Source organism: Heterodontus francisci, chromosome 12, assembly GCF_036365525.1.
Source record: "Heterodontus francisci isolate sHetFra1 chromosome 12, sHetFra1.hap1, whole genome shotgun sequence".
In the NCBI taxonomy this organism is placed as follows: domain Eukaryota; kingdom Metazoa; phylum Chordata; class Chondrichthyes; order Heterodontiformes; family Heterodontidae; genus Heterodontus; species Heterodontus francisci.
The window spans coordinates 106,314,782-106,341,114 of NC_090382.1; the positions used below are offsets into that span (position 1 = coordinate 106,314,782).

General features: G+C 45.7%; 2 protein-coding genes across 5 annotated transcripts in view; one reads left to right on the forward strand and one right to left on the reverse strand.

Moving 5' to 3' along the window:
• The window catches only part of pcdh12 (protocadherin 12), a 28,763-nt gene extending 24,231 nt beyond the window's left edge, over nucleotides 1-4,532 (forward strand). The window contains exons 5-6 of the mRNA XM_068043051.1: nucleotides 1,360-1,852; nucleotides 3,881-4,532. Coding sequence (XP_067899152.1) covers nucleotides 1,360-1,850 — 491 coding nt within the window. The 3' untranslated portion in view covers nucleotides 1,851-1,852; nucleotides 3,881-4,532. The remainder of the gene's footprint in view (nucleotides 1-1,359; nucleotides 1,853-3,880) is intronic.
• A 959-nt stretch (nucleotides 4,533-5,491) lies between these two features.
• Nucleotides 5,492-26,333, reverse strand: LOC137376049 (transmembrane O-methyltransferase homolog). Of its 4 annotated transcripts, XM_068044027.1 has the most exons (5): nucleotides 26,172-26,235; nucleotides 23,345-23,544; nucleotides 9,150-9,416; nucleotides 6,621-6,817; nucleotides 5,492-6,140 (listed from the first exon to the last, which is right to left on the reverse strand). In XM_068044027.1, coding segments are annotated over exons 2-5 (801 nt in total). In that variant the 5' UTR covers nucleotides 23,346-23,544; nucleotides 26,172-26,235; the 3' UTR covers nucleotides 5,492-5,804. The 4 variants fall into 4 exon arrangements, with proteins under 4 accessions (XP_067900128.1, XP_067900131.1, XP_067900129.1 ...); XM_068044030.1 differs by lacking the exon at nucleotides 23,345-23,544 and having other exon boundaries at nucleotides 26,233-26,333; XM_068044028.1 differs by lacking the exon at nucleotides 23,345-23,544 and having other exon boundaries at nucleotides 26,172-26,280.

Here is a 26,333-nt window from a genome sequence, read left to right on the forward strand (position 1 = left end):
GACTAATCTTACACTAATCCCATATTCTCTGCCACATCCCCACCATTCTCCTACCACCCTATACTAGGGGCAATTTACAATGGCCAATTTGCCTAGCAACCTGCAAGTCTTTGGCTGTGGGAGGAAACCGGAGCACCCGGTGGAAACCATGCGGTCATAGGGAGAACTTGCAAACTCCGCATAGGCAGTACCCAGAACTGAACCTGGGTCGCTGGAGCTGTGAGGCTGCGGTGCTAACCACTGAGCCACTGTGCCTCCGAGCTTTGTAATGCCACCCAAGGGGCTCATCAGTTATCTCTAATATGTCTCCCACAAATGTATGCCGCAGTAAAAGCCGCAATGAGCCTTGAATGGTGTTGAGATGTATGCTGCAAACTGGATTAAGTTTAGCTGTGATGGGCAGTGCTGTCAAATAGCCTGCCAGCATTCATCATCTAGAACTCAAGAGGAGGAAAGGCCGCTGGGCGAGGGACTGGTCACCCACTGTACCCATGGAATCGCATTCCCGCAACAGGCGGGCAGAGGTCTAGTTGCCCTCAGGGCAGTTAGGAGTCAGTTAGGTTTTCATGACACTCCGACAGCTTTCATAGGAGCAGGAGGAGGCCATTCAGCCCCTCGACACGGTTCCACTATTCGGTGAGATCATGGGGGATCTGTGCATTGACTCTGTCTACCCTCCTTGGGGGGGGGGGGGGGGGGGAAAGAGTTCCAGATTTCCACTACCCTTTGTGTGAGGAAGTGCTTCTAATTTTAAGGTTGTGCCCCCTTTGTGGTTGCTCTCCACAGATGAAATAGAGTAGATAAAGATGCTATCAAACCCTGTAATCATCTTAAACACCTCAATTAGATCACCCCTAATGTAATAAACTCCAGGGAATACAAGCCTATGCAAGCTATCCTCATAATATAACCATTTTAGCCCCAGTTATTTTAACTGATGCCAATCCGCAAATAACCAGCTTCGTTGAACTCAGTTGCGTACCTCACCAGGCTGGGGTTTGAACTCGGGACCTTAAGGTTGATGGCCCTCAAGCCCATTGTAAACATTTAGCACTAACTGTCAGGAAATGATTGGGATTATCCAGAGGAAAGATCAGAGTCCATGTGGGAAACGGGGAAAAATTGTTGCGGTAGCAGTCACTTCTTTGAGGGACATTGTTTAGGACAGTGTAGAGGGAGCTTTACTCTGTCTCTAACCTGTGCTGTACTGAGAATCTGGAGTTAGATGCCCAGAGTGCAGTGTTCTATTCTCTACTACCCACATCTTTCACCTCAACGAGCAGAGTATCATTTCAATGTATATCATGCGGTTGGAAGAGGATTGCTGCTGACTGTTTATTTTATGATGCTATGTTTCAGTGCTGGGAGCAAGGGCCAGTAGGGGGGAGGAGCTGAGCTTGGAGGAGCTGTGCTGGATGTTGCCATCACCACCGCCCTCTGATTACAAGGAGAATGTCTTCAAACCCGAGGTGACCAAGAATTCTCCTCCTGTCTGTGACGATGAGAAGACCACGTTCTCCACTTTTGGCAAAGATTCGCTGGAGTTTTATCCTGGGACAGAGGAGCCCGCAGTCAAAGGTTCCCTCTTGACAGAAATGAGCGCCCTTTTCCAGCTCCTGCTGTCACAGAAAGCCGAAGCCTACGCAGAGCCAAGCCCCGAGGTCGCCTTCAAACTCTCGGGTCGGAGGAGCGTCTCCAGTGACGGTGAGGGGGAGGCGAGCAGTGCATCGACTGGGGGCAGGCTTCCCGGGCGTGGTGGTCTCGGTAACGGAGCCAGATACCTCCCTGCGGTGCAGGAAACCGCAGAGCAAAGGGAGGGGACAGAGCGAGACTTCCATCAACTGGTTTAATGGTAAGTGAGTGGTCATCAAGAAAGCGAGCAGGTGAAGTATTGAAAATCACTGACACTCCTGGTAGCCCCTTCCCATTATTTGCTTGCCTTTTTTTAAAACAAAAAAAAAATTCTCTGGATGTGCGCATCACTGACAAGGTTGACATTTGTTGCCCGTCCCTAGTTGCCCTTGAGAAGGTGCTGGTGACCTCTTTGAATTACCGGCAGTGATTTTATTTTTCCCCAGAGGGCGGTTAGTGTAGGACTGGAGTCACATATGGGCCCAGACTAGTTACAGGCAGCAGATTTCCTTCCCTAAAGAGATTTTAGTCAACCAGTTGGGTTTTTTCAGTAGTTCAGCAGCTTGGTGGTTTTTTTTTATACAGAGACCAGCTTTTTATTTTCAGATTTTCTTTAAGCTGCCAGGGTGAGATCTTAGCTTGTGTTCTCTTATGTCTGGTAACATGACCACGACAGCATCGGTACCCGCTGTTGGGCACTGACAGAATTTGCTGAGAAATTGGAGATTTGGTTGAGAAAGGCAGGTGGGAGCCTGGGAATGTTATAGAAAGCTAAAGAGGTATTGCTCTAGGGACATGGGTTCGAATCCCACCACAGCAGAAGGTGGAATTTGAATTCAATTAATAAATCTGGAATTTAAAGCTAGTCTAATGGTGGCCGTGAAACCATTGTCGATTGTTGTAAAAACCCATCTGGTTCACTAATGTCCATTAGGGAAGGAAATCTGCTGTCCTGAATTGGTCTGGCCTACATGTGACTCCAGATCCACAGGAATGTGGTTGACTCTTACATGCCCTCGAAATGGCCCAGCAAGCCACTCAGTTCAAGGTAAATTAGATGGGCAATAAATGCTGGCCTGGCCTGCGATGCCCACATCCCATGAATGAATTAAAAAAAAAAAACAGGAGTGCGAGTTAATGCAGGGGCAGCAGAGTTTTGGATGACCTCAAGTTTGCGGAGAGTAGAATGTGGGAGACCAGCTGGGGTGGATTGGAATAGTTGTCTAGAGGTAACGAAGGCATGAGTGAGGCTTTCAGCAGCAGATTAGCTGAGATGGGGGTTTCCAATTAGACCCATTCTCTTTCTCCCCCCCCCCCCCCCCCCCCTCACCTGCTGTTTTCCCTTCAAGTATATGGTGGCTATTTTCTAGTCCTGTGCTGGTGTGTTTGTGCCGAGTGACTGTGTTATTGGGATCCTTGCCAGGTGTTTCCTCTGGCTCATTTCAGGGTGCGGTTGCTGTCGGAACGGATGTGTGTTTGCCTTAGGTGTTCTCTTGGACAAACTGACACGAAAACAGCGTCTGGGATTTCCTGAAGGGATTTTTTTCCACAGAAATGATCACGTTTACCTTCAGGCCTGTCAGAAACATTTTTAAACAGGACGCTGCCAGAGATTGTCTGTTGACTTTACTGTATTGTATTTTGCCTCTTGTGTAAGGGCCTGCAGCATTTATTCCTCCACTCCACAGACTTGAGCCCCATGTTCCTCTCGACACTCCCAGTGCAGTCTTCCAGATGAAATGTCGAACCGAGTCTGTCCTCTTGGGTGGACATAAAAGATGCCGCGGCGGCTATTTTGAAGGAGAGCAGGAGAGTTTGCTCCAGTGTCCTGGTCAATATTTATCCCTCAATAAACGTCCCACAACATCAGACAGTGACTACACTTCAAAAGTGCTTCATTGCCTGTGAATCATTTTGAGGTGTCCGGTGGTTGTGAAAGTGGCTATAGAAATGAAAGTCTTTGACTTTGCAATTGAGGAGGAGCTAGATAAATACACAAGGGAGAAAGATTCAAAGGATATGCTGATGAAATGATATGAAAAGGGGTGGGAGGAGGCTCAGGCAGCGTTAACACTGACATAGATGCGTTGAGGTATTTGTGCTGTAAATCCTGTGTAATTCTTTTAACTGCTTAGAATTATTGTCAATTAAAGTGCTTAATTTTGATGCAGTTGTGGTTTCATTGTGGAAAAGACTCTAATTGTCTGGCCTCTTTATGTATATTATTGACTGTTACTTTCTGTTGCAGATCTTGTCAGTCATTCATTGCGAAGAGTTGGATGAACCTGGAGGTTTGATATCCGTCGAAAGAAATGTCCAGTCTTGTTGTTTGATTTGATTTCTTGGGCAAGTTGGGCACAAAGCTGAAGAGACTTTGAGTTCACGACTTTCCTCCAGTGGGCTGTTTGAAGTACCTTCCTGGTTTGACACTCGCTGATTTACCCCTGGGGCCGCCCCCCCCCCCCCCCCCCCAGTCTCCCTCATGGAGGGCGCTGAGTTTGTGCTGCAGATCTCCTCAAACCAATGGTCTGGAAGTAGCGAAGGCCTCCATCTGAAATGTTGGCGTGTGCGTCCCACTGTCCCGGGACTGGTCCCTGGGGAGTGCGGGTAAATGTGGGTATATTTGTGCACATTCGCTAAAGGGTTTTGTAAATATTCCCCAGTTTTACACTTTTGGATATCTTACTAAATGTAAGCATGTTGGTGAACATTTTGAATTTACCCTGTATGTATCCCAGTTAAATACTACAAAATATTTTTGTATTCTATTTAATGATTTATTTCTGGCCCAGTGACCATGATTTTATATATTTATATATTTTCTGACACCTGCCTTTATTACTCAAATCGCCTAATGTATATATTGCCCTTTTACAATAAAATTTGTGGTAATTGAGTAATTAAACCGTGACACAGGTTTTCTAGGAAGAAGGAAACTGCAGCAATAGGGTTGAGGCTGTCACCCGCTCGCCTCTGTATCTTGTCCATCTGTCCAGTTCTTGCATGCAAGTGCTGGCAGACAACTGATGGTACTGATGAACCGTTCTGATGGAAGGGTCACTGACCTGAAACATGAACTCTGCTTCTCTCTCCACAGATGCTGCCAGACCTGCTGAATATTTCCAGCATTTCTTGTTTTTATATACTAAAAATAGCAAACACTAGTTAATAGGGCCATAGTGCTAACAACACTGGGAGAAATAAAATAACTTTATTTGCTTTTCAATTTTAAGTTTATATAGAACCTTGGTTAGACCTACTTGGAGTATTGTGAACAGTTCTAGTCTCCAGATTATGACAAGGATACAGAAGCACTGGAGAAATGGCAAGAACGATTCACGAGGATGATACTAGAACTGAAAGGTTTTATCAGAAAACATTTGAATAGACTCCAGAAAAAGAGAGGCTGAGGGGTGAACTGGTTGAGGTCTTTAAGGAAGGGTTTGATAGGTCTTGCTAACCCATCAGCACCCTTTTCTCATGCAGTATAAATTGTTGCTCTCTTGAAATTTGGCATTCTTGCATCTGTCCTGATGAGTGCAAGACGAAAAGCTTCGACAGCCTGTCTTTTTTCAGCCATGCTTAAGTTTTGTATCAAGCGACTATTTAAAAGATAGTCATTAATAAATCCAACAGAGAATTCAGGAGAAACCCTGTGGAGGTGGGTGGGAGAATGGGCCTCTGATCACACTGAGGGCAGGTTGTGATGAGGATAGAATCCAGCTTTTGCCTGGGAGGGTCAGCAGAGACTGGATGTTTATATAAAGATAAGTTCTCTATTAATGCATTAATAGTGTGATGCATCTCCACTTCAACATTTACAACACAATAATTTAAACAATATAATAAGGAGCAAGTATTTGCAAGAACTTCAAAGATTTTTATTTTGAGATTTACAAGAGTCTGTTAACAGGATTATTTTAAGCTAGACTGTCGTGTTCAAGGGAAACCACAATTTGTTGCTGCCTGTGAGTTAAGTACACAACTCAAAACACTATCTAAAGGATCACTCCCAGGAATGTGTGGGATTTCCCCCACACGGTGATGGAATGGGGATCTGTGTTTGCAATTCCCACCTTGCCAACGATGGCCATTCCTGCGAATGAAGGAAATGATTTAATAAAAACACGCCTACTCTTTTCCCAACGCCAGAGAGTGACTCAAGGTATAGTCTATTTTCTTCCTTCACCTTCCTTTAGGAACGTTAACTCTGCCATTCCGTCTGCGATGTCCTTTTCGTAGGGAGCCGAGCAACGATAGAATGAGGTGCGGTAACGTGGGTCACAGCGGACCGAACTGAGGAATCCGGCTGCCCCTGAGTGAGTGACGCTGTTGGCTAGAATCACGGAGCCTTTGGACAGCAGCCCCTCCTCTTCCAGTAGATGGAGGTCCCGCAGATAGTCGCTAGCCTGCTCCTGGCTCAGGAACACAAAGCCGAACGTCTCCAAGCCAAGTGCTGCCTTGAATCGAGGGATGGCCTCAGCAAGGGAGCCCGTGATCACCTGGAACTAGGAAGATGAGAAATCTGTAACGTACAATTCAGTGTCAGAACTGAATGTACAGTGGGCACCATTTATTTAGGGTAGAGGGGACTTTACCAGCTGGGCACGGGCCAGGACGTAGGAGAGGGTTTTAGTGGACGGGAAGCAATAGAAACACACACACCATCAAAGTGGTAGGTTTCTGTCCGCCATGACACTGGGGGGTAGTGCTCTCGTCTTGGTCAAAAGACCATGGGTTTAAGTCCTACTGCAGAGGCCAGAGCTGAATGGGCGGAGGTGCCATCTTTCGATGGTGGTAAAACGAGGACCCCCTTATGTAATAACCTAAGGTGACTGAATAGTCTCTCCCGCTTCCTGTGAAACAGGTTTGAGGGGCCGAATGGCCTCCTCCTGTTCTTGTGAAACAGGTTCAAGGGGCTGAATGGTAGCCTCCTGTGATGTTCCTCTTCAGGAGTGGATAGGGCTGACTGCGAATACCCCGGTTACCTGTGTGTTTTTCAATCCCGCCACCAGCATCATTTCCTCGGCCACCTCAGCCGTTTTGGGGTCTTGCTCCACGGTGTACAGCTTTGCTCCGGGTGTGAGGAGCCGAGTGATGCGAATCGCAGAGTAACCACAATATGTTCCCAGCTCGAGAGCCCTGCGTGGGACAACACGCTGCACTACCGCGTCCAGGATCTGACCTGCAACACATTCAAAGTTACAAACAACAGTCTGTGATAAGTGTTACAGCACGTACATCCCAGAAGGAGGTTATTCGGCCCATCGTACATGTGGCGCTACTTTGCAATTAAAGTAAACCTACTACCCTCCCTGCTCCTTTCCCCACAGCCCTGCAAATTTTTCCTGTTCAAATAGTTATCCAATTCCCGTTTTGGAAGTTACTATTGAATCTGCTTCCACTGCCCTTGTCAGGCAGCGCATTCCAGATCACAATACCTCGCTGTGTTTAAAAATTCTCATCTTCCCCTCTGCTTTTTCCAATTATTTGTCACTAACTGCCTGTGTCTCCCTATCTCTTTATCAAAGCACCTCCATTTTAAATACCTTTATTAAATCTCCCTTTAACCTTCACTGCTCCACAGAGAACATAGGAGCAGGAGTAGGCCATTCAGCCCGTCGAGCCTGCTCTGCAATTCAGTTAGATCATAGCTGATCATCTACCTCAATGCCACTTTCCCCGACTATCCCCACACTCCTTGATGTCATTTGTATCCAGATATCTATCAATTTCTGTGTTGAACATGCTCAATGATTGAGCTTCCACAGCCCTCGAGGGGAGAGAATTCCAACGATTCACCACCCTCTGAGTAAAGAAATTCCTCCTCTGTCTTAAATGGCCTACCCCTTATTCTGAGACTATGTCCCTGGTTCTAGACTCACCAACCAGGGGAAACATCCTATCTACATCCACCCTCTCCCTCCCTTATGAATTTTGTAAGTTTCAATGAGATCACCTCTCATACATCGAAATTATAGAGAATACAGGCCGAGTTTCTTCAATGTCTTCTCATAGGACAATCCCACCATCCCAGGGATTAGTCTGGTGAGCCTCCATTGCACTCCCTCTATGGCAAGTATATCCTTCCTTAGATGAGGAGACCAAAACTGTCCACAATACTCCAGGTGCAGTCTCACCAAAGCTCTACACAAATGCAGCAAGACTTCTTTACGCCTGAACTCAAATCCCCTTACAATGAAGGCTAACATATCATTTGCCTTCTTAATTGCTTGCTGCACCTGCATACTAGCTTTTAGTGACTCATGAACAAGGACACCCAGGTCCCTTTGGACATCAACACTTCCCAAATCTCTCCCCATTTAAAAAATATTCTGTCTTTTTTTTCAACCAAAGTTGATAACTTCACACATTCACATTGTATTCCATCTGCCATGTTCTTGCCCATTCACTTAGCCTGTCCAAGATGCCTTGAAGCCTCTTTGCATCCTCTTCACAATTTACAGTCCCGCCTAATTTTGTCATCTGCAAATTTGGAAATATTATGTTTGGTCCTCACATCCAAATCATTTATTTAGATTGTGAACAGCTGTGGCCACAGTACTGATCCTTGTGGTACCCCACTAGAAACAGCCTTCCATTCTGAGAATGACCCATTTATTCCTACTCTGCTTTCTACCTGTTAATTAATTCTCTCTCCAACGTTCTCCAGGCTGCTCAATTTGCTCACGGTGAATACAATAAGCAGAGAATAAAATTAACACATTAAGGTGTCAGTGCACCCCATAGGTAGCACTTTCGTCTCTGAGTCAGAAGATTGTGAGTTCAAATCCCACTCCAGAGACTGGAGCACAAAATCTAGGTGGACATTCCCAGTGCAGTACTGAGGGAGTGCTGCACTGTCAGAGCTGCTGTCCTTCAAATTAGATGGTAAACTGAGGCCACATTTGCCATCTCGTGGATGTAAAAGATGCCATGACCACTATATGAAGATGAGTGAGGGAATGCTCTCCAATATTTATCCCTCAATCAACGTCACTAAAACAGATTATCTGGTCATTGCTGTTTGTGGCAGCTTGCTGTGTGAAAATTGGCTGCTGTGTTTCCTACGTTGTAACAGTAACTATGTTACATCTTATGAGTGAAAATGGAATATATGTGTGAAGCAGAGGAAGATACAGGTCTATGAGGAAAGAATGGGGCAATGGGGCTAGTTTGGGATGGATACGGTTCTATGGGGAGATAGTGAAGCAGCAGGATTAGTTGGGATTGACACAGGGCAACGGGAAAGAATGAGGCAATGGGATTAGTTTGGGGTTAATATGGAGCAATGGGATTAGTTTTTGGCATTAAAATAGGGCAATGGGGAGAGAGTGAGGCAGTGAAATTAGTATTGGGTTGCTCTAGTAAATACCCAGCACAGACAAGATGGGCTAAATGTCCTCTACGGTTTCTACGATCCCTTTGTTCTCGAGGATATTTGGAAGTGCTTGGGAGGTTCCAGATCCAGTGATTAAGCCCCCTCAATAGTCTGAGGGGGCGGAGTCTCTGCCTACCTTTCTGCGGGCCAGTACTTGTCACACACTCGTATCTGCAACACCACTCGTCCAACGTGTTCAGTACACTCTCGGCCTTCCCATGTGTCGAGTTCATCAAAACGTAGCGGAATGCCCGTTCTTCCCTTGAAATTCCGGTCAGGCAGCTCCTCAACCACCCCAGAAATTGGTGGCGGTAGAGACGGACCAGCCGCCGGTGGTACTGGTACACCAGGGCAGTGCAGATGGGCACTAGGAATGCAGCCAGGACAGGAAACCACATCGTCACTGAGGGTAACACGATACAAGATATGTTATTAATCTCTGAGGAACCTGCACGCTCAGTAATAATTACTACTGAGATCATGTTCTACTTAAGGTGGCTGTCACTGCTCTGTGCGGAGCTCTCGCTCACCCCAGGTCAGAAGGTTGTGGGTTCAAGTCCAGTCCCAGACACCTGAACACAAAATCCTGGCTGACACACCCAGTGCCGTATTGAGGGAGTGCTGCACTGTCAGAGGGTCAGTACTGAGGGAGTGCTGCACTGTCAGAGGGTCAGTACTGAGGGAGTGCTGCACTGTCAGAGGGGCAGTACTGAGGGAGTGCTGCACTGTCAGAGGGGCAGTACTGAGGGAGAGCTGCGCTGTCAGAGGGTCAGTACTGAGAACTGAGGGAGCATTGTAGTGTCGCAGAGTCAGTACTGAGGGATTGTTCCACTGTCCGAGAGGCAGTATTGAGGGTGTGCTGCACTGTCAGAGGGACAGTACTGAGGGTGCGCTGCACTGTCAGAGGGGCAGTACTGAGGGAGTGCTGCACTGTTAGAGGGTCAGTACTGAGGGAGCGCTGCACTGTCAGAGGGTCAGTACTGAGGGAGTACTGAGGGAGCGCTGCACCGTCAGAGGGTCAGTACTGAGAACTGAGGGAGTGCTGTAGTGTCGGAGAGTCAGTACTGAGGGATTGTTCCACTGTCCAAGGGGCAGTATTGAGGGAGAGCTGCGCTATCAGAGGGGCAGTACTGAGGGAGCGCTGCACTGTCAGAGGGGCAGTACTGAGGGAGTGCTGCACTGTCAGAGGGTCAGTACTGAGGGAGCGCTGCACTGTCAGAGGGTCAGTACTGAGGGAGCGCTGCACTGTCAGAGGGTCAGTACTGAGGGAGCGCTGCACTGTCAGAGGGTCAGTACTGAGGGATTGTTCCACTGTCCGAGGGGCAGTACTGAGGGAGTGCTGCACTGTCCGAGGTGTTGTCTTTCGGGTGAGACATTGACTGATGCCTCTTTCCTTTCAAGTAGATGTAAAAGATCCCACAGCCACTATTCTGAAGAGGAGCAGGAGTGCCACAAGGTTTGTAGTTATACTGCAGTGGGTGCAAACCTGGAGTGATATGCCAGTAGTTTCTGAATCATTAAAGGCTGACCTGATCCACCTTCAGTAGTTATACTGCAGATCCTGCATTGGTGAAATATGAAAAACCAACTCGCGCTAACATGAAACATGCGACCTGTAACAGTTTCATAAACACCTTGAGCCAATAAACAAATACTTTGTCATTGTCTTCTCAGTCAAAGATACAAAATAAAATTCTGGAAATAATGGGGAAACTGAGAGTCTAGTAAAAATGAGAAACTTAGTGATGGAGGGGCAGTACTGAGGGTGCGCTACACTGTCAGAGGGGCAGTACTGAGAACTGAGGGAGCGCTGTAGTGTTGGAGAGTCAGTACTGAGGGATTGTTCCACTGTCTGAGGGGCAGTACTGAGGGAGAGTGGCGCAGTGGTTAGCACCGTAGCCTCACAGCTCCAGGGTCCTGGGTTCGATTCTGGGTACTGCCTGTGTGGAGTTTTCGCTGGGTGCTCTGGTTTCCTCCCACTGCCAAAGACTTGCAGGTGATAGGTAAATTGGCCATTGTAAATTGCCCCTAGTGTAGGTAGGCGGTAGGGAATATGGGATTACTGTAGGGTTAGTATTAAATGGGTGGTTGATGGTCGGCACAGACTTGGTGGGCTGAAGGGCCTGTTTCAATGCTGTATCTCTAAATAAATAAATAATATTGTTAGCACACAATAGTATTTGAGAAATTAATGGGACTTAAAGTTGATAAATCCTCTGGATCTGATGCCAACACCAGAGGGTTTTAACAGAGGAGGCTGCAGAGATAGTGGATGCATTGGTTTTGATCGTCCAGAATTCCCTAGATTCTAGGATGCTCCCCATCGATTGGAAGATAGCAAACATAATCCCACTGTTCAAGAAAGGAGGGAGGGAGAAAACAGGGAACTATAGGCCAGTTAGCCTGACATCTGCAGCAGGGAAAATGCTAGAATTTATTATTAGGGATGTGGTAACTGGACACCTAGGAAAGAGTCAACTCAGTTTTATGAAAGGGAAATTGTGTTTGACAAATCTGTTAAGAGTTTTTGAGGATGCAGCTAGCCGGATAAATAATGGGGAAATCAGTGGATGTAGTGTATTTAGAATTTCAAAAAAGATATGATACGGTGCTGCACAACAGGCTATTATATAAGATTAGGGCTCAAGGAATTGAGGGTAATATATTTGCATGGATGGAGGATTGCTTAATGAACAGAAAACAGAGAGTAAGCATAACTGGGTCATTATCAGTTTGGTAGGCTGTAACTAGCTGAGAACTTTAAGGATCAGTTCTTGGGCCTCAGCTATTTACAATCTATATCAATAATTTAGATAAGAGGACTATCTGAGTTTGCTGGTATACAAAATTAGGTGGGAAAATAAGCAGTGAGGAGGATGCAAAGAGGATGCAGAGGGATATAGACAGGTTAAGTGAGTGGGCAAGAACATGGTAGATGGAATATAATGTGAGGAGTGTGAAGCAATCCATTTTGGAAAGAAAAATAGAAAAGCAGAATATTTTTTGAATGGCGAGACTGGAAAATGTTGATATTCAGAGGGACCTGGGTGTGTGTTTGTACTGGAATCACAGAAAGTTAACATACAGGTACAGCAAGCAATTAGGATAGCAAATGGCATGCTAGCCTTCCTTACAAAGAGATTGGAGTACAAGTGTAAAGATGTCTTTGTGTAATTGTATAGGGTCTTGGTGAGACCACACCTGGTGTACAGTTTTGGTCTCCTTACCCAAGGAAGGATATTTTTGCATTAGATGGAATGCAATGAACGTTCACCAGATGAATTCCTAGGATGAGAGGCTTGTCCTATGAGGAGAGATTGAGTAGACGAAGCCTATATTCCCTAGAATTTGGAAGAATGAGAGGTGATCTCATTGAAACATATAGTATTCTTAAGGGATTTGCCAGTTAAATGTTGGGGGAGTCTAGAACTCGGAGTCACAGCCTCAGAATAAGGGGGTCGAGCATTAAGGACTCAGATGAGGTGAAAATTATTCACTCAAAGGTTGTAAATCTTGAGAATTCTCTATCCCAGAGGGTTGTGAATGTTCAGTCATTGAATATATTCAAGGCTGAGATCAATAGATTTTTGGACACTAAGGGAATTAAGGAATATGGGGGTAGTGCAGGAAGCTGGAGTTGAGGTAGAAGATCAGCCATGATCACTTTGAATGGCAAAGCAGGCTCGAAGGGACAAATGGCCTACTCCTGCAAATATTTCTTATGTTCTTCTGTAAACATTCTCAAAAAAATCCTCCTGTCTTCCACCTTCTATATCCTTCAGCTCATCCAAAAGTTGGCTGGCCATATCCTAACTTGCACTGTTCACCCATCACCAATTTGTGAAAGGGAAATCATGTTTAACCAATTTATTGGAGTTCTTTGAAGAAGTAACATGTGCTGTGGATACAGGGAACCAGTGGATGTACTGTACTTAGATTTCCAGAAGGCATTTGATAAGGTACCACATCAAAAGTTACTGCGGAAAATATAGGCTCATGGTATAGGGGGTAACATTATTGGCATGGATAGAGGATTGGCTAGCTAACAGTAACAGAGAGTCTGGGTCATTTTCTGGTTGGCAAGGTGCAACGAGTGGTGCGCCACAGGGATCTGTGCTGGGGCCTCAACGTTTTACAATTTATATAAATGACTTGGATGAAGGGACTGAAGGCATGGTTGCTAAATTTGCTGATGAAACAAAGATAAGTAGGTAGGAAAGTAAGTTGTGAAGAGGACATAAGGAGGCTACAAAGGCATATAAGATAGGTTAAGTGAGTGGGCAAAGATCTGGCAAATGGAGTACAATGTGGGAAAATGTGAAATTGCCCATTTTGGCAGGAAGAATAAAGAAGAAGCATATTATCTAAATGGTGAGAGGTTGCTGAGCTCTGAGATGCAGAGGGATCTGGGTGTTCTGGTGCATGAATCACAAAAGGTTAGAATTCGGGTGCAGCAAGTAATTAGGAAAGCTAATAGAGTGTTATCGTTATTGTGAGGGGAATTGAATGCAAAAGTAGGGAGGTTATACTTCAGTTATACAGGGCATTGGTGAGACGGCATCTGGGGTACTGTGCAAATATTGGTCTCCTTATTTAAGGAAGGATGTAAATGCATTGGAAGCGGTTCAGAGAAGGTTTACTAGACTAATATCTGGAATAGGCAGGTTGTCTTACAAAGGTTGTCTCACAAAGGTTGCCTTGTATCCGCTGGAATTTATAAGAATAAGAGGCGACTTGATTGAAACATATAATATCCTGAGGGGTCTTGACAGGGTAGATGTGGAAAGGATGTTTCCCCTTGTGGGAGTATCTAGAACTAGGGGTCACTGTTTAAAAATATGGGGTCACCCATTTCAGACAGAGATGAGGAGAATTTTTGCTCTTAGAGGGTCGTGATTCTTTGGAACTCTCTTCCTCAAAAGGCAGTGGAAGTAGAGTCTTTAAATATTTTTAAGGCAGAGGTAGATTGATTCTTGATAAGCAAGGGGGTGAAAGGTTATCGGGGTCAGCAGGAATGTGGAGTCGAGGTTACAATCAGATCAGCCATAATCTTATTGAATGGTGGAGCAGACTCGAGCGACTGAGTGGTCTAGTCCTGCTCCTAATTCGTATGTTCATAAATAGCCTTGTGGGAATATGATGTAGTGGCAATAATGGAAACGTGGCTTAAATATGGTGAGCACTGGGTGCTTAATATTCAAGGATACAAAGTATTCATAAAGATAGGGAAGGATAAAAAAGAGGTAGGGTGGCAGTACTGATTAGGGAAGACATTGTAGTGTTTGAAAGGGGTGATGTCCTTAAGGGGGTGAAGACAGAATCCATTTGGTTAAAGTTCAAAAGGAAAAAGAGGGTATTCTATAAGCCTCCAACTACTGAGAGAGAGAGAAGCAAATCTGCTGGGAAATGACAGAGATGTGCAAGAACTATGTAGAGTGGTGATATTGGGGGACTTTAATTACCCAAATGTAGATTGGGATAACGTTAGAGTAAAGGGAAAGAGAGGGAGGAATTTCTGAAATGTGTTCAGGAGCATTTCCTTGACCAGTATGCTCTCAGTACAACTGGGAAGGAGGCATTGCTGGATTTGGTGCTGGAATAAGGTGGGCCAAATGGACCAAGGGTCTGTGGGGAACACTTGGCTAAGAGTGATCATTGTATCATAAGGTTTAGATTAGTAATGGAGAAGAGCAAGTAACAATCTAAAGTAGAACTAAATTGGAAGAAGGCTAACTTCAATAGATGAGAGGGGGATCTAGCCACTCAAAGATTGACAGGAAAAACTGAGAAATGGGTGATCTTTGAGGAGATGTTTCAGGTGCAGGCTAGGCACATTCCAACAAGGGTAAAAGGTAAGGGGAACAAAGCCTATGGTTCTTGGATGACGAGGGAGATAGAGAATATGATGAAACAAAAAAAGATATTGTATGATGCATGTCAGGTGAATTCTTCAAGTGAGAACCAGGCCAAATACAATAAGTCAAGAAAAGAAGAGAAGAGAAAAACACGACTGGCAAAAGGAGAATATGAGAATAGAATGGCAGTTAACATAAATGTCTTCTACTGGCATGAAAATAGTAAGCGGGTGGTAAGAGATGGGGTGGGGGCCTATTAGGGACAATGAGGATGATATATGTTTAAAGGCACAAGGCAAGGCTAGAGTATTTAATAAGTACTTTGTATTGGTGTTTACTAATGAACAGGATGCTGACAAAATATCAATAGAAGTGGAGATGGTAGAGATACTGGATGAGGTGAAAATTGATAGGCAGGATATCCTGGAAAGGCTGGCTACGCTGAGAGTGGACACGTTGCCTGGTCTGGATGGCTTGCATCCCGGGTTGCTAAAGGAAATGGGAGTGGAGATAACGGAAGGGCTTGCTACAATCTTCCAATCTTCCCTAGATACAAGGGAGGTGCCAGAGGATTGGAGAGTGGCAAATGGGACACACTTATTCAAGAAAGGATATAAGGACATTCCGAGTAACTACAGGCTGGTTAGTTTAACATCAGTGGTGGGTAAGGTTTTAGAAACAATAATCAGGGAAAAAATCAACAGGCACTTAGGTTTGAGTTAATTAGGGAGAGCCAATATGGATTTGTACAAGGCAGATCGTACTTGACAAATCTAATTGATTTTTTTGATGAAGTAAGAGAGAAGGTCGATGAAGAGAATGTGGTGGATGTTGTCTATATGGATTTTAAGAAAGTGTTTGACAAAGTACCACATAAAAAGTCTGTTGACCAAAATTCAGCCTCATGGAACAGGAGGATGACTTCCAGCTTGGATAAATAGTTGGCTTAAGGACAGAAAAGAGCGAGTTGTGGTAAATAGCTGCTTTTCTGACTGGAGGATGGTCGACAGTGGTGTTCCCCAAGGTCAGTGCTAGAACCACTGCTTCTTTTGATATACATAAAGGACTTGGATATTGGAATACAGAGTAACATTTCAAAATTTGCTGATGTTATCAAACTTGGATGTGTCGCAGACAATGAGGATGATACCAATCAACTGCAACAGGACATAAATAGACTAGCAGAATGGGCAGACAAGTGGCATATGAAATTTAAAGCAGAGAAATGTAAGGTGATGCATTTTAGCAGAAGGGATAGGGAGAAGCAATATAGACTGTGTACCAGGAAGAGGGACCTGAGGTTCATGTGCATAGATCTTTAAAGGTGGCAGGACATATCGAGAGGGTGGTTAGCAAAGCATATGGGATCTTGGGCTTCATAAATAGAGTACAAAAGCAGGGAAGTTATGCTGAACATTTATAAAGCTCTGGCTAGGCCACAATTAGAGTAGAGTATTGTGCCCAGTTCTGGTCACCACACTTTAGGAAAGATGTGAGGGTCCTTGAGAAGGTGCAGAGGAGATTTACCAGAATGGTTCCAGGGATGAGGGATTTTAGTTACAAGGTTAGGTTGGAGAAGCTGGGGTTGCTCTCCCTGGAGCAAAGGAGATTGAGTGGAGATTTGATAGAGGTGTACAAGATTATGGCAGGTTGATAGGGTAGACAAAAAAAAAGCTGCTCCCATTAGCTGACGGTAGAAGACTAGGGAACACAGATTTAAGGTATTGGGCAAGAGATGCACTGGGAATGTGAGGAAGAACTTTTTTTTTTTTACACAGTGAGTAGTAATGACCTGCCTCTGAGGGTGGTGAAAACGGAGATGGGAATGATTTTAAAAGGAAATTGGATGGAAACTTGAGGGAAATAAACTTACAGGGCTACGGGGAAAGAGCCGGGGAATAGGACTGTTTGGATTGCAGAAAGCTGGCATGGACTCAAAGGGCCGAATGGGCTCCTTCTGTGCCGTTATGGCTCTATGACATTTGCTCCTGGTCCAACAACACCTGGATTTAAAAATTCTCATCCTTGTGCTCAAATCCCTTCATGGCCTGGCCCCTCCCCATCTCTGTAACCTCCTCCAGCCCTACAACTCTCCGAGATCTCTGCATCCCTTCAATTGTGGCCTATTGCGCATCCCCTGATTTTAATCCCTCCACTAATGGTGGCTGTGCCTTCAGCTGCCAAGGCCCTAAACTCGAATTAAAAACAAGAAATGCTGGAAATATTCAGCAGGTCTGGCAGCATCTGTGACCTTTCATTAGAACTCGAATTCCCTCCCTAAACCTCACCGCCTCTTCACTTCCTTTAAGATGCTCCTTAAAATCAACCGCTTTGACCGAGCTTTTGCCCACCTGTAAACATCTCCTTATGTGTTCTGTGCCAAATTTTGGTTGATCGTGCTCCTGTGAAGTGCTTTGGGACATTTTAACTAGTTTAAAGGTGCAATATAAATACAAGTTGTTGAACAAAACAGAACGTCACATTCTGAGTTCTTCGCATTAAAGTTCTTACCCTGGATTCTGATGGAGTATTAATGGAGTGGTCTGTCCACCTTTACGCTCAAACTGGCCAGGAGCTCGTTCTTTCGGGGATCTGGCTCGCTGAAGGTTTGGATCCGATTGAATTGTTCTGCTTGTTAATACTGAGACTTCTTCAGGTCTCCAACCTTCACCTTAAAGCTGCGTCAGGTGCAGCTGACAGTCAGTAGCAGTCCTTGAACACTCAATGTGTCATTCCCATCCACCTCACAATCCAGTCTATTGCTAGCAAGAGCCGGACATGGGAAAAGGAGGAGGCCATTCAGCCACTCGTACCTGTTCAGTCATATAGTTGGATCATGGCTGATCCAACTTCAAATCCATTTACCCAGCTTTACTCCATATTCCTTGATACCCTTTCCCAACTAAAAGTTTCTCCATTTTAGGCTTGAATAATCCAATCAATCCCCAGCATTCACAGGATTTTTGGGGGAGAGTTCCAGATTTCCTTTGTGTGAAAAAGTACTTCCAGGTTTCACTGTTATATGGCCTGGTTCTAATTTTGAGGTTATGTCCTCTCGTTCTCCATTTCAACACCAGACAGCCCATAATGTTTAAAAAAAAATAGAACATGTTGGAAGCACACAGCAGTTCGAAGGGGGAGAGGAGGAGAGGCTGACATTCTGGGCCAGAGAAGCTTGGTCCTTCCTGCACCCCTGTAGACCTCCAGTTAGCTTGCCCGAGTGGCCATTTGTCACTCAGGATTTGGCAGCGAGTGACGGTCAGATTGTCAACCTTGTGCAGCATCAGATCCAAACATCGCCCCTGCCCATGCACCCACTCTTGGCAGCAGGGTCTCCTTGGCCAGAACGGTCACAACAACAACAATGTGCATTTATCTACCACCTTTAACATAGTAAAACATCTCCAAGCCCTTCACAGGAGCGATTATCAAACAAAGTCTGGAGGCATTAGGGCAGGTGACCAAAGATTTGGTCAATGGTTTAGAAAGGTCAGAGGTCAGAGTTGGAGGGGCAGGTCGTGAGGTTTTATCTCAAGAAGTCCACCACTTCAAGCTGTTCCAGCAGTTTTTTGTGTGAAATTTCTGAATTAATAATTTAGAGAACAAGAGTTCAAATCCCACCAAGGCAGTTTTGAAATTTGAATTTAGTTAAAAAAAATCTGGAAATGAAAAGCAGGTGTCTGTAAAGTGACCATGAAGCTGTCGGATTGTCACTGGTTCACTAATTCCCTTTGAGGAAGGGAACCTACCAGCCTTAGCTGGTCTGGGCCTATATATGACTCCAGTCCCACACCAACATGGTTGACTCTTAACTGACCTGTAAAGTAACTCACCTCCTGACTCCCCAAAGCCTGTCCACCATCTATATGTGAGGAGTGTGATGGAATACTCTCCACTTGCCTGGCTGAGTGCAACTCCAACAACACTCAAGAAGTTCGACAACATCCACGACAAAGCAGCTTGCTTGATTGGCACCCTGCCTTAAACACTCATTCCCTCCACCACCAGTGCACAGTGGCTGCTCAGTGTATCTTCTACAAGATGCACTGTAGCAACTCACCAAGGCTCCTTGGACAGCACTTTCCAAACCCGCGACCTCTACCATCTCGAAGGACAAGGACAGCAGGTGCATGGGAACACCACCACCTGCAAGGACCCCTCCAAGTCACGCACCATCCTGACTTGGAACTATATCGCCGTTCCTTCACTGTTGCTGGATCAAATTCCTGGAACTCCCTCCTTAACAGCACTGTGGGAGTGCAAAGAACAGTACAGCCCATTCGGCCCTCCAAGCCTGCGCCAATCTCGATGCCTGTCTAAACTAAAACCTTCTGCACTTCCGGGGACCGTATCCCTCTATTCCCATTCTATTCATGTATTTGTCAAGATGCCGCTTAAACGTCGCTATTGTACCTGCTTCCACCATCTCCCCGGCAGCAAGTTCCAGGCACTCACCACCCTCCGTGTAAAAAGCTTGCCTCGCACATCCCCTCTAAACTTTGCCCCTCACACCTTAAACCTATGTCCCCTAGTAACTGACTCTTCCACCCTGGGAAAAAGCTTCTGACTATCCACTCTGTCCATGCCACTCATAACTTTGTAAACCTCTATCATGTCACCCCTCCACCTCCGTCATTCCAGTGAAAACAATCTGAGTTTATCCAACCTCTCCTCATAGCTAATACCCTCCAGACCAGGCAACATCCTGGTAAACCTCTTCTGTACCCTCTCCATAGCCTCCACATCCTTCTGGTAGTGTGGCGACCAGAATTGCACGCAATATTCCAAGTGTGACCGAACTAAAGTTCTGTACAGCTGCATCATGACTTTCCAATTTTTATAGTCTAAGCCCCGACCGATGAAGGCAAGCAAGCCGTATGCCTGCTTGACTACCTTATCCACCTGCATTGCCACTTTCAGTGATCTGTGGACCTGTACGCCCAGATCTCTCTGCCTGTCAATACTCCTAAGAGTTCTGCCATTTACTGTATACTTCCCACCTGTATTAGACCTTCCAAAATGCATTACCTTACATTTGTCCGGATTAAACTCCATCTGTCATTTCTCCGCCCAAGTCTCCAACCGATCTATATCCTGCTGTATCCTCTGACAATCCTCATCAATATCCGCAACTCCACCAACCTTCGTGTTGTCCGCAAACTTACTAATCAGACCAGCTACATTTTCCTCCAACTTATTTATATATACTACAAACAGCAATGGTCCCAGCACTGATCCATGCGGAACACCACTAGTCACATCCCTCCATTCAGAAAAGCACCCTTCCACTGCTACCCTCTGTCTTCTATGACCGAGCCAGTTCTGTATCCATCTTGCCAGCTCACCTCTGATACCGTGTGACTTCACCTTTTGTATCAATCTGCCATGAGGGACCTTGTCAAAGGCTTTACTGAAGTCCATATAGATAACATCCACTGCCCTTCCTTCATCAATCATCTTCGTCACTTCCTCAAAAAACTCAATCAAGTTAGTGAGACACGACCTCCCCTTCACAAAACCATGCTGCCTCTCGCTAACAAGTCCATTTGTTTCCAAATGGGAGTAAATTCTGTCCCGAAGAATCCTCTCTAATAATTTCCCTACCACTGATGTAAGGCTCACCGGCCTGTAACTTCCTGGATTATCCTTGCTACCCTTCTTAAACAAAGGAACAACATTGGCTATTCTCCAGTCCTCTGGGACCTCACTTATAGCCAATGAGGATACAAAGATTTCTGTCAAGGCCCCAGCAATTTCCTCCCTAGCCTCCCTCAGTATTCTGGGGTAGATCCCATCAGGCCCTGGGGACTTATCTACCTTAATGTTTTTCAAGACACCCAACACCTCCTCCTTTTTGATATCGACATGACCCAGACTATCTACACTCCCTTCCCTAGACTCATCATCCACCAAGTCCTTCTCGGGTGAATACTGATGCAAAGTACTCATTTAGTACCTCACCCATTTCCTCTGGCTCCACGCATAGATTCCCTCCTCTGTCCTTGAGTGGGCCAACCCTTTCCCTGGCTACCCTCTTGCTCTTTATATATGTATAAAAAGGCTTGGGATTCTCCTCAATCCTGTTTGCCAATGATTTTTCATGACCCCTTTTAGCCCTCCTGACTCCTTGCTTAAGTTCCTTCCTACTTTCTTTATATTTCTCAAGGGCTTCATCTGTTCCCAGCCTTCCAGCCCTTACGAATGCTTCCTTTTTCTTTTTGACTAGGCTCACAATATCCCTCGTTATTCACGGTTCCCGAAACTTGCCAAACTTATCCTTCACCCTCACAGGAACATGCTGGTCCTGGATTCTAATCAACTGACGTTTGAAAGACTCCCACATGTCAGATGTTGATTTACCCTCAAATAGCCGCCCCCAATCTAAATTCTTCAGTTCCTGCCTAATATTGTTATAATTAGCCTTCCCCCAATTTAGCACCTTCACCCGAGGACTACTCTTCTCCTTATCCACAAGTACCTTAAAACTTACGGAATTATGGTCACTGTTCCCAAAATGCTCCCCTACTGAAACTTCGACCACCTGGCCGGGCTCATTCCCCAATACCAGGTCCAGTACAGCCCCATCCCTAGTTGGACTATCTACATATTGTTTCAAGAAGCCCTTCTGGATGCTCCTTACAAATTCTGCCCCATCCAAGCCCCGAACACTAAGTGAGTCACTGTCAATATAGGGGAAGTTAAAATCACCCACCACTACAACCCTGTTACCTTTACAGCTTTCCAAAATCTGTCTACATATCTGCTCCTCCACCTCCCGCTGGCTGTTGAGAGGCCTGTAGTAAACCCTCAACATCGTGACTGCACCCTTCCTATTCCTGAGCTCTACTCATATTGCCTCGCTGCATGATCCCTCCGAGGTGTCCTCCCGCAGTAGAGCTGTGATATTCTCCTTAACCAGTAATGCAACGCTCTCACCCCTTTTACACCCCCTCTATCCTGCCTGAAGGATCGATATGCCGGAACGTTTAGCTGCCAATCCTGTCCTTCCCCCAACCAAGTTTCTGTAATAGCAACAACATCATAGTTCCAAGTACTAATCCAAGCTCTAAGTTCATCTGCCTTACTTGTTATACTTCTTGCATTGAAACAAATGCATTTCAGACCAACAGTCCCGCTGTGCTCAGCAACATCTCCCTGCCTGCTCTTCCTCTCAGTCTTACTGGCCTTATTTCCTAGTTCCCCCTCAGTTATTTCACCTGCTGACCTACTGCTCTGGTTCCCACCCCCCTGCCACACTAGTTTAAACCCTCCCGAGTGACGCTAGCAAACCCCGCAGTCAGGATATTTGTGCCCCTCCAGTTTAGATGCAACCCGTCCTTCTTGTACAGGTCCCACCTGTCCCGGAAGAGATCCCAATGATCCATATATCTGAAACCCTCCCTCCTACACCAGCTGTTTAGCGGCTCTATCTTCCTTATTTCTAGCCTCACTGGCACGTGACACAGGGAGTAATCCCGAGATTACAACCCTAGAGGTCCTGTCGTTTAACTTACTACCTAACTCCCTGAACTCCCCTGTAGGACCTTGTCACTCTTCCTGCCTATGTCGTTAGTACCAATGTGTACCACAACCTCTGGCTGTTCACCCTCCCCCTTCAGAATGCCTCCTGTCCGTTCAGAGACATCCTTGACCCTGGCACCAGGGAGGCAACATACCATCCTGGAGTCTCTTTCACGTCCACAGAAGTGCCTATCTGTGCCCCTGACTATAGAGTCCCCTATAACTATTGCTCTTCTGCGCTTTGTCCCTCCTTGCTGAACAACAGAGCCAGCCGTGGTGCCACTGCTGTAGCTGCTGCTGTTGTTTTCCCCTGACAGGCCATCTCCCTACAACAGTATCCAAAACGGTATACTTGTTAGAGAGGGGGATAGCCATAGGGGATTCCTGCACTGACTGCCTGCCCCTTCTAGCAGTCACCCATCTATCTGCCTGCACCTTGGGTGTAACCATGTCTCTAAAACTCCTGTCTATGACGCTTTCCGCCACCTGCATCTCCTAAGTGCATCCAATTTCTGCTCCAACCGATCCATGCGGTCTGCGAGGAACTGCAATTGGGTACACTTCCTGCAGGTGTAGTTGTCTGGAACGCTGGAAGCGTCACGGACCTCCCACATCTCACAGGTGAAGCACTTTACTCCTCTAACTGACATTTCTAGCACTAATTAATAAATTAATTTAAAATGAATACTTATTAAATCCTTACTAAATTAAGTTGCAATTAACTATATGGCCCCTAGCGCTAGATTTCTGCTATGAATATTAAATGCTAAATACAGTAATCTCCTCCCTCCGGTTTTGTTACTCCTCTACTTATTAATTAATTAGTTAATTAGGGTTAATTAGTTTATCAGTGTTTTATTTTCAAATTCAGTGCTGATTCCCTGCCAGCCAATCAGGTCACAGCTTTCCTGTCACATCACTTTTCCAGTTTTTTTTTCCACCCGAGGTAACTTACTCTATATACTTATCGCTCCGGAACTCCGCCCTCCGAGTCTTCTCCCCAGAATTTTTGATTTTTGATTTGCCTCCGAACCTCCCGCTCGAATCTCCGAGGTTCCGGCGCACTTTTTGAATGCTCTCCTCTCCCGCTGCTTCTCTCCCCTTTCATCTTTCATCACACGGACTCAGTGATTCAAGAAGGCAGCTCACCACCATCTTCTCAAGGGCAATCAGTGATGGGCAACAAATGATAACCATGTCATTGAGGCCACATACCGAGAATTAATTTTGGGGATTTATTTGCACCATATCACAGTAACAACTTGCATTTAAATAGCGCCTTTAATGTAGTAAAATGTCCCAATGTGTTTCATAGAAATGTTATGAAACAAAATTTGACACCGAGCTACATAAGGAGACACATCAGGTGAGCAAAACCTTGGTTAAAGAGGTAGGTGCTAGGCAGCTTCTTGAAGGAGGAAAGGTGGAGAGGTTTGGGAGGGAATTCCAGAGTTGAGGTCCCAGACAGCTGAATACATGGTCACCAATGGTGGAGCGATTAAAATCAGGGGATGCACAAGAGGCCAGAACTGGTCGAGTGTGGAGGTCATGGAAGGCTGTAGGGCAGGAGGAGGCGACAAAGATAGGGAGGGTTTTTTAAAAATTCGTTTCATAGAGTCATAGACCCAGAATTAGAGAGCACAGAAACAGGCCGTTCGGCCCATCGTGTCCATGCCGGCCATCAAGCACCTATTGATTCTAATCCCATTTTCCAGCACCTGGCCCGTAGCCTTGTATGCTATGGCATTTAGAGTGCTCATCTAAATACTTCTTAAATGCTGTGAGGGTTCCTGCCTCTACCACCTCTTCAGGCAGTGTGTTCCAGATTCCAACCACCCTCTGGGTGAAAATTCTTTTCCACAAATCCCCTCTAAACCTCCTGCCCCTTACCTAAAATCTATGCCCCCTGGTTATTGACACCTCCGCTAAAGGAAAAAGTTTCTTCCTATCTATCCTATCCATGCCCCTCATAATTGTGTATACCTCAATCATGTCCCCCCTCAGCCTTCTCTGCTCGAAGTAAAACAGCCCTAACCTAATCAGTCTCTCTTCATAGCTGAAATGCTCCAGCCCAGGCAACATCCTGGCAAATCTCCTCGGCACCCTCTCCAGTGCAATCACAACCTTCTTATAGTGTGGTGACCAGAACTGTACACAGTACTCCAGCTGTGGCCTAACTAGCATTTTATACAGCTCCATCGTAACCACCCTGCTCTTATATTCTATGCCTCGGCTAATAAAGGCAGGTATCCCATATGCCTTCCTAGCCACCTTATCTACCTGTGCTGCTGCCTTCAGTGATCTATGGACAAGTACACCAAGGTCCCTCTGTACTTCCTAGGGTCCTACCACCCATTGTATATTTCCTTGCATTGTTAGTCCTCTCAAAATGAATCACCTCACACTTCCCAGGATTAAGTTCCATTTACCAATGCTCTGCCCATCTTACCAGCCCATCTATATCATCCTGTAATCTAAGGCTTTCCTCCTCAATATTTACGACACCACCAATTTTTGTGTCATCTGTGAACTTACTGATCATATCTCCTATATTCACGTCTAAGTCATTTATGTACACTACAAACAGCAAGGGTCCCAGCACCGATCCCTATGGTACACCACTGGTCACAGGCTTCCAATTGCAAAAACAACCTTTGACCATCACCCTCTGCCTCCTGCCACTAAGCCAATTTTGGATCCAATTTGCCAAATTGCCCTGGATCCCATGGGCTCTTATCCTTTTAACCAATCTCCCATGTCGGACCTTATCAAAAGCCTTTCACGGGATGTGGGCGTCACTGGTCAGGCCAGCATTTATTGCCCATCCCTAATTGCCCATGAGAAGGTGGTGGTGAGCTGCTTTCTTGAACTATGGGGCGTAGGTAGACCCACAGTGCTATTAGGAAGGGAGTGAAGGAACGGCGATATAGTTCCAAGTCAGGATGGTGTGTGGCTTAGAAGGGACTTGCAGGTGGTGAAGTTCCTATGCATCTACTGCCCTTGTTCTTCGAGGTGGTTCAGGTCGCGGGTTTGGAAGGTGCTGCCTGAGTAGCCTTGGTGGTGAGCAGAAAGGGTATTGGAATACAAGGACGAGAATTTTAAAATTGAGATATTGCTGGATCTGGAGCCAATGTTTTCCAGCTGGGATGTCATTGATTCAGTAGAGATGGGAGTTTGCCCAGGCAAAGACTTTGGAGGGTACCCAAACTACTGGTTTAGGGTGCTACTGCCTCCTAGTGCAGCCACTCTGGGGGCTGATGTGTGAATGAAAGACAGGCACTTGCGCAGCGGCTGGTAGCCAAGTCATAGGGCTGTTTAAGCACCGCGCGGCCCTGTGGGATATGAAGTCCGCCATTATCGCTGTTGGTTGAGGCCGAACTGCAAATTGCTTTCGAGCTATACCATCCTGGGCCCGGAGCACCAAGCTTTTGGGCTCCCTCTACATTAAATATTTTACGCGCTCAGTTTAAAAAAAAAAACTCTATGTAATTAGCATAGAAAATATCAAAGTTGTTAAAAAAAAAACTCAACAACTTCACCAGAGTTCCAAAACGAAAACAACTGGATCCAAAACTTTGCTAGGTAGGAAAATTTCAGTCTGACTGGAACAGGCTCGAGGGGCTGAATGGTCTACTTCTGTCCCAATGACTCACGTAAGAATTTACAGAGAAACCCCCTCCCCCCTTCTTACCAGACCTCGGACAAATTTTTAAAGTTTAAAATGCATTGCCTGAAATAGCTATTAAAATTGCAGTTTGAAAAAATCTGAAGGGAAAGTTTACCATCCCAGTCTAGTTGCTACAGGTGACCCGTCCGGCGGAAGAGCTATGCAACGTAACTGACCTCCAGACGGAAGACTCGTCACTTTAAAAATGTTCTACAATCCTAGGCACCGTTCAAAGGTGATGGGGTGAAGTTGTATCTTCAGTTAACTTTGCCAATGA

Bases quoted from the DNA above. Each gene is read 5' to 3' on its own strand.
- LOC137376049 (XM_068044027.1), bottom strand. The intron at 6,818-9,149 runs GTAGGCAGAGAC...AATGTGTTGCAG, and splicing joins AAGTACTGGCCCGCAGAAAG to GTCAGATCCTGGACGCGGTA. The intron at 6,141-6,620 runs GTAACCGGGGTA...TCATCTTCCTAG, and splicing joins CGGGATTGAAAAACACACAG to TTCCAGGTGATCACGGGCTC.